Here is a 14,101-nt window from a genome sequence, read left to right on the forward strand (position 1 = left end):
GGTCACACGTGGCCCTTGTGGTAGCAACATTCAAATTTAATGGGATTTTTGGGGACCCCCTACGGTGTATGGGAAATTATGTTTCATTTTAAATATTGTTTCGAAGAAAAATTATTAATGTTAAAAATGTTGTCATGCTTCCAAGTGGTAATATAAATAATTATTGTAGTTTCCCAATTTGAAATTGTCAAAGTTTCTCTCTTATACTAAGTATAGTACTCGTACAGAGGCCGATTTTAACCAAGCGTGCCGATCGGACATGATAGTGAGCCTCCAAATATACAAACCGACTTAAAACAATCTATACATATATCATTCTGCAACCTATGTAACATGTCCTGTAAATCGGGAATTTGCAGACATAGAGAATTTGTTATCCCGTTTATATTCTAGGCAAAATAGTGTACACTGCGAAAAATGACGTCTCATTTGGACACATTGAGTCATTGGTTTACTATTGTGAAATCGGGCGAAGAAATATATTTGGAAATTATAAAAAAAAAATCTGAACAAATTTTTGTCGCTGTCAATTGGATTTTGGCGAAATTTCATCTCATTCGGATCTGCGGACATGCAGAACATGTAGAACAAAATATTAAATTAATGCCAAACCCTGAAATTAACAAAATTTGATCATTAATATTTTTTAGGGAAATTTGTTACCCAATTAAAACTCATACTATAAAATAACAGGTAATTCGGTTGGAAAAATGTGTCTAAAAATCCTTAAAATACCAATAAAGTGGGCAGTTGGGGTGGGCCCTTTTGTAATTATTTCACTGAAATTTTATAAAATGTACTTATGAATTTGTTTTTTTTTTACGAAAATAAATATTAATCAAAATTTATAAAATTATAGATGACAACGATGGCAGATTATAGAAATAGATGGCAGATAGAGGACATACATTTTATAGATGACAGCCTGTTAAAATGGATGATTGTCCTCTAAAAAAGAGGACGTAAGAAATTAATTATTATGTCAATTCTTTTGGATATTACTGTTCCGAATTATAGCTGACTTTTAACATCCTCTGCGGTTTTTATACCTTCCACCAAAAGGTATAGTACATATTAATTTTGTCAATCAGTTTGATGAAAATGATATATATATATATATATATATATATATCCGTCCATGTTTTGGCATAACCGTCATATAACGCCGTGGAACTTGACAACTACTACCTCAAAAATTTCCAACATGTTTAGCCAATTTTTACTTTCTTTCTGAGTCGATTTATGCATGTCCGTCTGTAGATGTTAAATTGTAAACAAAGTACAGGTCGCATTTATGATCCGATTTGGATGAAATTTGGCACAAGTCACTTTGGCACATAGTACTGAATTAGGTGCAGAATGATGTGTGCCAAATCAGTTCAGATTTAGATATAGCTCCCATATATAGTTTTGTCCGATTCTATGTAAATGGTGCACAAAAATGCCTATATACCTTTCGATTTGCACGAAATTTGGCACAGCGTACTGAATTAAGTCTAGAATGATGTGTGCTAAGTTTCGCGAAAATCGGCCCAGCTTTAGATATAGCTCCCGTATATATTTTCGTCCGATTTAATGTAAATGGGTCTCCAAAATCCCTATATATCTTTCGATTTGCACGAAATTTGGCACAGAGTACTAAATTAGGTCAAGAATGACGTGTGCCAAGTTTCGAGAAAATTGGGTCAGATTTATATATAGCTACCATATATATTTTCGTCCTATTTAAAGTAAATGGGTCTCCAAAGTCCCTATGTATCTTTCGATTTGCACGAAATTTGGCATAGGGCACTGAAATGGGTCCAGAATGATGTGTGCTAAGATTCGTGAAAAACGGTTCAGATTTATATATAGCTCCAATATATATTTTCGTCCGATTTAATGTAAATTGTGCACTAAAGAACCAAAGATTGGCCGACCCGCACACAATTTTGTACAATGTACTGAAGTTACTATAACCTTGTGTGTGTCAAGTTTTTATACCCTTCACCACACTGTGGTTGTAACAGGCAAAAGGAAACGAGATAGACACATTGTTCCTTTTGAGAATATGCATAGAATCACTTTTTAAGTCGATTTATGCATGTCCGTCTGTCCGTCCGTCCATGTTTTTTTTTTTTTGTTAACAAAGTACCGGTCGCATTTGTGATCCGATTTGGATGAAATTTGGCATACTTAAATTATTTGGCCCAAAGACGAACCCTATTGAAATTGGGAAAAATCGGTTCAGATATTGATATAGCTCCCATATATATTTTCGTCCGATTTGAGGTAAATAGTGCACCAAAGTCCCTATATACCCTTCGATTTTCAATAAATTTGGCATAGCGTACTGAATTAAGCCTAGAACGATGTTGTTAAATTTCGTGAAAATCGGTTCAGATTTAGATATAGCTCCCATATATATTTTCGTCCGATTTTAGGTAAATAGTGCACCAAAGTTGGATATACCCAAAGTGGGGAAGGGTATCATATAGTCGGCCCCGTCCGACTTTACTGCTTTCCTTACACTCCGGGCACTCCAGGTTCTTACATATGAGGGCTTCTGCTCCCCATATAAAGATCCTAGATTTTTTTTTTCTCCAAATGAAAAACACCTTTGCAGATTTTCGATATAGGTCCCGGTATATTTTGAAAGTTTTAGACGAATTTCTCCACGGAAATGTCTGTATTTGGAATTCCGGACTGTTGGAAGGTAAACAACATCTTTATCTTTAACAAATATTTTTCCCAATTATAATTCGTATTATAAATATGATACATCTATACACTTTTGGTAGTTGGTAACCCCCCATACAACGGATTTTGAAGTTATGTATGTTTTGAAGTTTCTTATTAGGTAGAAATTTAGTTCCCACTAAAAAAATAAAAAAATATTGGTCCACATTTTAGAGCGACCTCCATATAATGCCACATCCCCAAATTTCCCTCAAAAAATGTTCAATATCGACCCAAGTATACAGGTAGTACCCATATTATGATACCCCCTATTATTCGATATTTTGGGCAAGTTTTTAATCGGATTTTTTCTAATTTGATTTTTACATTTTAGGTTTAGATTTTAGTATAGCTCCAATATTATAAAGGCTTTAATCGCACTGATGTGGCTGTAATTTGATATTAAAGATTCTTGAAGGCTGACATACTTATTACAGATAGTACCCATATAAGGAGAGCGCCCGTTGTCAGTATTTTAAAGATTTTAGCCGAATTTTCTCATTGTAAATTGGATTTCCACGATATTGCAAGGTAATACTCATTATCCCTCAGTCTTATCGCTAATGAGGGTATATACACTTTGGACATCATAACATTTCTCCCAAAATTAATTCAAGTTCGAAGAGGAGGATTATCGGTCCACTCCTTTTGGTACCTCCCCCACAAATGGTCACAATTGCGATTTGAACCAAAATTTGTACTACCCATTATCATCACCAAGCCTAGATCAAGTCCTAAGATGTGACCTACTGATCCACACCTTCTGATACCTCCCACATGGTCAACACTATGGTTATTTACAAATCAAAAAAAAAAAAGTAGGAGAACGGAATGTGCAACTTGAACCAAACTTTGCACAACCTAGTATCTTTACCAAGCTTAGATCAAGTCCGGAAATGGAACCAATTGGTCACAAATTTCAATATTTATGAACTGAATATTATGCGAATGGAATGTCCGATTGGAACTAAACTTAACACATCCTAAACATAAACATAACACATCAAGTCTGAAGATTGTTCCCATAGGCCTACTCCTTCTGGCCCATTGTACCCAAATTTTCAATATTTATAAATCCAATATCAGGCGTATGGAATGTCCGATTTGAACTAAACCTCGCACAAACTATTATTTTTACCACGTCCAGTGGACCCATTGGTCCACTACTTAATTTTAAGCTAATTAAATAACCGACAACTACATTAACGAAACCTATTTAATAAAGACATATACCTTATACAAATAAATGAATATTTAAATCTGTGTGTAATTCCGAAGACGATCGCAAACCATAGGCCGAGTGTATATAACTGTCGGCAACACCTACTCTTATTTGTTTACCTGTTTTTGTATATAATTAGGTCCAAGTTTTTATATAGCCCCCACATAAAGATTCCGTCACATTTTAAGTATTATTAAGATTTTAATCGAATTTTCTCATCGAAATGGCATATCTTTCGAGAAGTTATTAATATCAATGTCCCGCTTAATTTTTGGTATACTGATGTTACTTCACATATAAAATGTTCGACCAAGCCGTACACATAACGGTGTTTTTACAGGTTTTCTCTCTATTTTACTTGTTAAATATCGATAAACATGGAGCTTAGAGTTTTAATACAATCATTCATTGTTCGGTCATACAGATGAACGATTATTCCAAAAGTAACTAGGTGAACAAGAGCGAAAATGAACGACTGAATCGAAAGTAACTAAATTAACGAAACAAACGGACCTACTACCGATCGTTTCCTTGCTCAACCACAGCTCTGAAATTTGAACTCAGCGTCCCTGGTGGAGCATTGAATAGATGTACCACAGGATTTCTGGCACATGGAACTAAACAAGTACGAGAAATTCATAGTTCTATTAAAATTATTAAATTTGGTGTTGAGTGAATGAATAGAGCTGCAATTTCTAAGATTAATATTGGATTTGCTGTATAGAATTTGGATTTTTATTTCAATTATATATGCACACAAATATTACTTTGGTTGATCTGATATATGATTTTGGAAGCGTACGAAATATTCAAAACTTTACGATATTTAATACAAGTGATATTTTTCAACGAAATGTGTATATGCTGGAAATTAAAATGCTTTAAATGGACTGGATCAACATTTCTGAGGCCAAATAAAAATTCTAATAACCTCAAAACATTGTTGTGTGGGTGAATAAAAAGGATCTAATAATATAATCCAATATTTTTCTCAGTGCTTTACAGATGCTATTTTCAAATTAATGTCTAACCCTAACATAATAAACCTTTCATAGCAGATCAAATTCTTTACAAGATCAACGGACGAACGTCGGTGGTCACAGTAGCAAAAAGCATTGGTAATTTGCTTTGAACCGACTAAAGCCAGTGGAATAAAAAAAAAAAAAATACACACAGCTGATAATACTGAGTAATGACGATGATGATACAGATGAAGAAGAATAAGATTCCAATGGAGATGAGAGTTCAGAGAGGCAACAAGTGGAGGTAATTGTACTTTAAACTCTCTCTTGAAAGAAAACAAAACGAAAAATACTAACAAAATAAAAAATGAGCAAAAAAATATAAACCGTTTGGGGGGCTTGAGCATTGGAAAAAAATCATAACAAATACATGTGGTCAAGATGAGATTAAAAAAACAGAGACCATAAGTGGTGGACAGAGCATGCGAGAGATCTTGGAGGAGAGCTCAATTCATTGGCGAATCGGTATAAAATTCCTTGGGAACGTTTTATAAATCTCAGTATAGCGGTGCATTTCAAACAAGAAGGTTTATGGAAAGAAAAACAGAAACCAATACGGAAAAAGAAGATTTTTTAAATCTTAAAAAATATAAAAATATTTTACAAAAACAAAGACTTTATAATCATTATTGTGAATTGTTGTTTGATTGATAAGTGAAAATTGAAAGAAAAAATAATTAAAGGCAAAAAAGAAATAATCAAAGAAATACAAACTAAAGACAGTTCTGTAGTACTACGGAATTGATAAGACATTATAGTAAAAATATTGTGTTTAATTTTTTCAACAAAAAAATTTGGAGAAGAAGAAGAGAAGAACTCAAAAGAAGCTGCATTGTGTTAATTCACCGCCGCAATGTATGTTGCAAATTCCACCGGTGGTCTGATGCTTCAGACCATGCTGTATTTGGCGAATCAAACAAATAGAGCAGCAATTGATACGCTGATCGATATGCCGGCTGCAGCAAAAGCTGGTAAGTGTAATTAAATTACCGCAAATGGTTGGGTAGTGAACATAACACAAAAGTATTGCATCTGGAAAAATCGCCTTTGACTATGCAGAGCGCCAAAGTGGCAAAAAGACAATGCGCTAAAATTGTGCAACAAAACTCTAGAAGTTTTCCGTTGTCTTGCTGCAAACTGTTTTTTGGGGCAATACATCGTGACTAATTTGCAGTAAGCGTGTCATTTTTTAATAGCCGGCATTATTTTTTAATTGTTTTTGGTTAGGTTTATGTGTTGCTAGAAGTTTGTTGATGTTTTTGGGGGGAATTTGCTGCAATAGCTTTAATATGTATTTTTATTATTGACATGGAAAGCTAATGTTGAGCCATCAATGACATATTAATATTTTTGAGACATAACCGAGGTCTTAATATATTCTGATTCAAATAATCAGATTATTAGAAAAAATAATAATGTCGAATAATAAATAACGACGGACTTTAATTAATATAGGTTTCACCAAGCATTGTGGTTGCAACTACCGGCAAGATCGAAAATAATATCTTTCATTACTTCAAGAAAAATACTCAGAATTTTCTCCATTATTTTCGGTCCTTAAGAAGTATCTTCTGACTGAATTTGACTAACAAAAATTATAAAAAAATTAGACATAGGAGGTTTCACGCAAGGGTTTTTCTAACTCCAATAAATGCCATACTTAGGAGTATTGCCCGAAAAGATTCTCAAAAGACCGAACGTTGGGGACATCATCATATGGGGTTTATACCTCAAATTATACAAATATTAATAATAATTGATGGAATATTTGCTACGCAATGAAAATTCAAAATATCGCATTATAGCCAATTTAGTGGGAAAATGTGTCCAATGTTTGTTGGGATACCAATATATGGGGGATTTACCTAAATTCAAAAGGACAAGTCTGCGCAACATTTTCAATTATTTATAATAAAAAATACGATTAGCATTTATTTGAATTATATATTTTTTTTTGAGAAAATCCGGCCTTAAAATATGTGTCGAATATGTGTTTTTATGCCCTTCACCACACTGTGGTTCAGGGTATTATGTCTTTTTACATATGGTTCCTTTTGAGAATATGCATAGAATTACTTTCTGAGTTGATTTATGCATGTCCGTCAGTCCGTCCGTCTGTAGATGTTAAATTGTACACAAAGTACAGGTCGCATTTATGATCTGATTTGAATGGTATTTGGCATAGCTCATTAGTTTGGCCCAAGGAAAACCCCTATTGAAATTAAAGAAAATCGGTTCAGATTTAGATATAGCTCCCGTATATAGTTTCGTCCGATCTTATGTAAATGGGTCGCCAAAGTCCCTATATATCTTTCGATTTGGATGAAATTTGGCATAGAGTTCTGAAATGGGTACAGAATGATAGCTTCCATATATAGTTTTGTCCGATTTTATGTAAATAGTGAACCAAAACCCCTATATATCCTTCGATTTGTACAAAATTTGCATAGTATACTGAATTATATCTAGAATGATGTGTGTCAAGTTTCGAGAAAATCGATTTAGATTTTATGATTTAGATATAGCTCCCATATATAGTTTTGTCTGATTTATGATAAATGGCACTATATATCTTTCGATTTGCACGAAATTTGGCATAGCGTACCGAATGATGTGTGTTAAGTTTCGAGAAAATCGGCTGAGATTTAGATATAGGTCCCATATATATTTTCGTCCGACTTAATGCAAATGGGGTACCAAAGTCCCTATATATCTTTCGATTTGCGTGAAATTTTGAATAGTGTACTGAATTGAGGCTAGAATGATGTTTGTCAAGTTTCCAGAAAATCGGGTCAGATTTAGATATAGGTACCATGTTTATTTTCGTCCGATTTAAGGTAAATGGTGCACCAAAGTCCCTATATATCTTTTGATTTGCGCGAAATTTTGCATAGTGTACTGAATTGAGGCTGTGTGTCACGTTTCCAGAAAATCCGGTCAGATTTAGATATAGGTCCCATGACGTGTGCCAAATTTCGAGAAAATCGGGTCAGATTTATATATAGCACCCATATATATTTTAGTCCGATTTAAGGTAAATGTGTCACCAAAGTCCCCATATACCTTTCGAATTGCACAAAATTTGGCAAAGGGTACAGAATTAGGTCCAGAATGATACGTGCTAAGTTTTGTGAAAATCTGTTCAGATTTAGATTTAGCCCCCATATATTTTCGTCCAATTTAATGTAAATTGTGCACTAAAGATCCAAAGATTGGCCAACCGGCAATCTTTCTGCATGTTCATGGGGCCTTTGAGATAGAAATCTATCCCTACCATAGCTCGAGTGTTAAGTTTCGAGAAAATCGGGTTAGATTTAGATTTAAGTTCGTTCAATTTCATCTCAATGTTCCTTCGAAAAGGCGACGTCTGTAGAATATACCCAAAGTGGTGAAGGGTATCATATAGTCGGCGCAGTCCGACTTTACTATTTTCCTTATTGGTTTACCCTACACTACTATGTTGTCAGGGTATTATAGTTTTGTGCAGCTCCAAGAGTTTGTAACGCCGCAAAATATTGGTCCTAGACCCACCTTTAAGTATACCGATCGTTAATAGCTGAGTCGATCTAGACATGTCTGTCCGTCCGCCTGTCCATTATAATTTTTAAACACGATACAGGCCACAGTTATGGACCAATCGTCACGAAATTTTGCATGTAGTATGGGTTCTGGCCGTTATTATTTAGGGGATGAAATGGACCAAAAGAAAGATTCATAAAAATACACACTTATAGCTCCAATGAGCTCTTAAAACATACCCTTGGTCCGTTAAAGAAATCCACATTTTTATACATCTATCAAATTAAAAGCATTTCTGACCTTCTTTTTTTACATGGACCATATGTTCATTACTGTAAAAAAATATAATATAATGTAGATCAATCGATATCAAGCTAAATCTTATTACAAACATTTTTACAAGCATCTTAGCAACATTGGAAATATATAATCAAACAAATAGCCAGGGCTTATCACTAAGTTCACAATATAAACTACAAGTGAAGGGTTCAAGCGTGCGATTCCGACACTTGGAAACATCAAGCAAAAATATACAAACACATATGGAAAAAATCCATAAAAAACTAATATTGTATATAACAACATATTTAAAAATACATTTTAAATTCAGAATCACAAATCATTGTAGATAAGCAAAAAAATCGCAGACATTCTTAATTAGATTCTAATGGAAATTTGTTGTTATTTTGTCTTTGTAGATTTAAATGAAGTACGTTGTTATGGTGTCTATGGCTGTTTCCCCCTTAATGGACCCTGGACCTCGACAACACGTCAAATTAATGTACATCCTCAAAAGCCGTCACAAATTGAACCTCATTATACGCTGTATACGACACGAGCATTTAACGATCCGAAATTTGTCGATTTAAATGATCCTGAAGCGCTGCGACATATGAACATTAATCCGGAGGGGAAATTGTTTTTCATATCCCATGGCTATTTGGAGGGAGGCAATGTTCAGTGGGTAAGTTTTGGACCACAAACAAATAGAGGTCTCTTGGTATTTAAAAAAAATCAAAAATCTCATAGACCTCGTGTCCCAGAAAAACTATTCATAAATAAATCCACATTCATATCTCCTCGGATCCATGAAAAATATTCTTTAGAAATCCACGTTTATGTCTCTCTTTAAAAACACTCTTTAAAAAGTCAGGCTTATAGGAGATATAACATAGGTTCCCAAAAAATAGTCGTTAAAAATCCACGCTTATCCCAGGTTTCTGAAACAAAAATATTCTTTAAAAATCCATGCTTATCCCAGGTCTCGGAAAAAAATATTCTTTAAAACCCCACGCTTATGCCGGGTCTCTGAAAAAATTTTTCTTTAAAAATCCATGCTTATCCCAGGTCTCGGAAAAAAATATTCTTTAAAACCCCACGCTTATGCCGGGTCTCTGAAAAAATTTTTCTTTAAAAATCCATGCTTATCCCAGGTCTCTGCAAATAATATTCTTTAAAAACCCACGCTTATGCCAGGTCTCTGAAAAATTTTTCTTTAAAAATCCAAGCTTATCTCAGGTCCCTGAAAAGGTATTATTTTTATTCAAAAATAGTCTCAATGAATTATAGCCTACATTTCAATTGTTTGAATAATTTCCTCCTCAGATCCGATTAAAAAGGTCCCTATTAGCCCTTAAAAAAATTATTACAACGCTTCTAGCTCCTTTGATCCTTCACCTAATAATTTCCTATGTTTAATTCCCCCTCTTTCCCTTACAGATGATTGAAATGGGCAAGGCCATACTGAACGCCGAGCCGGAGGGAGAAGCTGCTGTGGTACTCATCGATTGGGGTGGTGGTTCAAGTCCACCATATGTCCAAGCAGTGGCCAATATTCGATTAGTGGGCGCAATTACCGCTCACGTGATACACATGTTCTACGAAGAGTTGGGCATGGATAATTTAAATAAAGTCCACTTCATTGGCCACTCGTTGGGTTCCCATTTGGCCGGTTATGCTGGATCACATTTACAACGCGATTTCGGGTTGAAATTGGGACGTATTACTGGTATGGACCCTGCAGCACCGCTGTTTGCTGAAACAGATCCCATTGTTCGCTTGGATCGTTCTGATGCGCATTATGTGGATGTCATACACACAGATGCTAACATCGTTGGTGGTTTGGGTCTGTATCAGAGAGTGGGTCATGTTGATTTCTATCCCAATGGAGGTGTCGAAATGCCGGGGTGTGATGTTAAACTTCAGGAGTACATGAAAAATCGTCAAAATTCTGTCTTCGAAAATATGCAAATGTTTTTGAGCTGTAACCATTTGAGAAGTTATCAATATTTTACGGAGAGCGTTAGCAGTAAATGTCCTTTTATGGGTATCACCTGTGATTCGTATGAGGTGAGTTTGAGGAAATTTATAAACTTAATTTACAGATTTAATAACGAAGTGTTTATTTTTTCAGAGCTTTAAGGAGGGCAAATGTTCGCGATGCAATGAAAATGGAAATAGGTGTATGAGAATGGGCTATCACAGCTATGAGGATTATCGTTCGCTGGTTAGGGCCAAGAAAATCGATAGCCGGAAAAATCCTCCCGTTTTGTACTTGATGACCGGTGACAAGGCTCCCTTCTGTCGTAAGTATTTTAGGAATTATAAAGAAAAATATTTAACGGATAGCACGGCAAACCTTGAAAAAATATTCCTTAAAAAATCCACGGTTGGAGGCCTACTAAGCCTTAAAAAAAATTTCTTTAAAAAATCCACGGTTGGAGGCCTACTAAGCCTTGAAAAGATATTCCTTAAAAAATTCAAGCTTGGAGTCCTACTAGGACTTAAAAAAATATTCCTTAAAAAATCCACTCTTGGAGGCCTACTAAGCCTTAAAAAAATTTTCCTTAAAAAATCCGCGCTTGGAGGCCTACTAAGCCTTGAAAAAATATTCCTTAAAAAATCCATGCCTTGAGAAAACCTTGAGAAAATATTCCTTAAAAAATTCACGCTTGGAGGCCTACTAAGCCCTTAAAAATATTCCTTAAAAAAATCCACGCTTGGAGGCCTACCGAACCTTGAAAAATATTCTTTAAAATATTTACGCTTGGAGGCCTACTATGCCAAGGTAAATATTCTATATAAATCCTCGCTTGGAGGCCGAGGAGAGGTCGGATGTTTCTCTAAAAAGTATTCTTTAAAAATCCACGCTAAGAGGTCGGATGTTTCTCTAAAAAGTATTCTTTAAAAATCCTCGCTAAGAGGTCGGATGTTTCTCTAAAAAATATTCTTTAAAAATCTACGCAAAGAGGTCGGATGTTTCTTTAAAAAATATTCTTTAAAAATCCACGCGTAGAGGTCGAATGTTCCTCTGAAAATTTTTCTTAAAAATCCACGCTTAGAGGTCTGATGTTCCTCTAAAAAATATTCTTTAAAAATCCCCGTTTAGAGGTCGGATGTTGCTCTAAAAAATATTCTTTAAAAATCCACGCTAAGAGGTCGAATGTTACTCTGAAAAATGTTCTTTAAAAATCCACGCTTAGAGGTCAAATGTTCCTCTGAAAAATGTTAATTAAAAATCCATGCTTAAAGGTCGAATGTTCCTCTGAAAAATGTTCTTTAAAAATCCACGCTTAGATGTCGAATGTTCCTCTGAAAAATTTTCTTTAACAATTCACGCTTAGAGATCGAATGTTCCTCTTACAAATATTATTTAAAACCACGCTTTGAGGTCGAATGTTCCTCTAAAAAATGTTCTTTAAAAATCCACGCTTAGAGGTCCATTCTTAAAGATCGGTTAACCCTTAAAAAATATTTTATAAAAATCCACGCCATGAGGTCTGTTCAGAGAAGTTCTTATATGTTATTATTTCCCCAAAAATACAATAGTCGCCCTAACTAACATTTCATTCCTCTCTCTCAATTCCAGGTCACCATTACAAAGTCTCCGTACGCATATCGGGACACGATCAAAGTACCACCCATGGTGGAGAAATTGGCACTCTCTCAGTACGCCTGCATGGCAAATCCTATAAAAAGGTCACGGAAAAAATGAAATTCACCTCAGAGCCGAAATTCTTTGAACCCGGCTTTGAATATACGAGTTTAGTGGTGGGCAATGAAATTAAAGATCCCGTCTATGCGAGCGTTTATTGGGACTACCAGACAAGTCTTTTCAATCCATTGACATGGCGTCTGCTTACCTCACCACGTATCTTTATATCGTATATTATTGTAGAATCATTGGAATCGCCTCATATTCATCTGAAATTATGTCCCATCAATGAGTCATCTGCCGTTATAACGGGAAGTGAAAATATAATGCAACAAAAGTATTGCGAGCATTCCGCCAAGATGATTTAGACAATTTACCAAAAAAAGCAAAGACCACAAAAAAAATGTGGTCCCAAGAGGACTGTGCGAAAGTAAGTTTTAAGGAAACCCTTAGGATTTAGGGAGAGAATGCAAAATTCTTAGAAAACCATTCCCCAAAATTTTTGGAAGATATTAGTATTGAAAAATTATTTATTCAAACCCAAAATTTCTAAAAAGTATTAAATTTGCATAGGAGCTCCTGGAAGTTTTTTTCGCTCTCCCTAAATTCGTCAAAATTGTATCAACAAATCGCACAGTCTAAAAGAGTCTTAGAACCAAACTAAATGATTTGGCTAAACTTGACGAGTATCAAATTTAACTAAGCCTAGACACAAACCACTTATAATCATTAAAAATTCCCCTAACTTAGATAATACATCGACCAAAATATGCCCTTAGATAATACATCGACCAAAATATCCCATTTTTGTAAGCAGATAATCTCTTAACGAAAAAGTTTCCCCTTTCGTTCTAAATTCTCTTCAGGTTTGTGTCTAGGTTTAGTCAAGTTTTTTTCTTCGTTTCGTTATAACTGTAAACAACTAACAATAGGTGTGTTTTTGTTATCATTTATTGACATTGAAATGTTTTTTTTTGATAATTGGCAAACTCACACCGGACAACGGTATTTATTGGCATATATTTTTTTAAACTTCAAAAAAGAAATTTATACCAATCCCATCCTCCTAATCAATGCATTTTTTCACATCATTAATTTATGAACTATCATCATTTGTAAATAATTTCAGTAATTTAGTTAGACCACAATCAACATTTAATTGTAATTTATTTCTAAGCATACATGATATTTATGAATTTTATTTTTAAATTAAATGAAAATTGTAATATATTATCAAGAAAAAACACAAAATATAAAAAATTATGAAAAATAAAAAAATGTGTGTTTGTGTATTGTCATATTGGATTTAAAATAATTCGTCGCTGGTTTCCAATAAAAATGCTTGAGGCATTCGAACATCGGAAAGAAAATCGAACTTATGAGTTTTAATTTCCAATTTCCCAAAATGCCAAATTGCAGACAATGCAACCGGAAAATGCAGCTAATATCTTAAACGTGTCGAAAATTGGTCTGTGCCGTTATCTAGGAGATCCGAATCCGTAGCCTTATATGGGGGCTACCCTTAACCATTTCTGTGTTTTTGTCGAATATATTCAACATTTAAAAGTACTCTCTTTCTTTGCGATTTTTCCGTTATCCTATGTACCGTTACTATTGCTGTTTTTGATTTTGCTTAAAGATAGACGAAACTGTCCGAGGATTAAAATGACAATTGCAATTTTTTCT

At 34.4% G+C, this 14,101-nt stretch overlaps 1 protein-coding gene across 1 annotated transcript; it reads left to right on the forward strand.

Annotated features, from left to right (window-relative positions):
• Positions 1 to 5,813: 5,813 nt before the first annotated feature.
• LOC133337758 (pancreatic triacylglycerol lipase-like) lies at positions 5,814 to 12,783 on the forward strand. The gene is made up of 5 exons (XM_061545964.1): positions 5,814 to 5,933; positions 9,180 to 9,445; positions 10,201 to 10,830; positions 10,895 to 11,066; positions 12,350 to 12,783. Exons 1-5 carry the CDS (start codon positions 5,816 to 5,818, stop codon positions 12,781 to 12,783), a joined length of 1,620 nt encoding a protein of 539 aa, XP_061401948.1. The 5' UTR covers positions 5,814 to 5,815.
• Positions 12,784 to 14,101: the final 1,318 nt, after the last annotated feature.

This window comes from Musca vetustissima, unplaced genomic scaffold (genome assembly GCF_032173495.1).
Source record: "Musca vetustissima isolate MV318-11 ecotype Yass unplaced genomic scaffold, APGP_CSIRO_Mvet_v1 utg29372, whole genome shotgun sequence".
Lineage (NCBI taxonomy): Eukaryota > Metazoa > Arthropoda > Insecta > Diptera > Muscidae > Musca > Musca vetustissima.

Excerpts from the sequence above, each read along its gene's own strand:
- LOC133337758 (XM_061545964.1), top strand. The coding sequence starts at position 5,816 with ATGTATGTTGCAAATTCCACCGGTGGTCTGATGCTTCAGACCATGCTG. Across the intron at positions 5,934-9,179 it reads GCCGGCTGCAGCAAAAGCTG|ATTTAAATGAAGTACGTTGT; the intron begins GTAAGTGTAATT and ends TTGTCTTTGTAG. Across the intron at positions 11,067-12,349 it reads TGACAAGGCTCCCTTCTGTC|GTCACCATTACAAAGTCTCC; the intron begins GTAAGTATTTTA and ends TCTCAATTCCAG.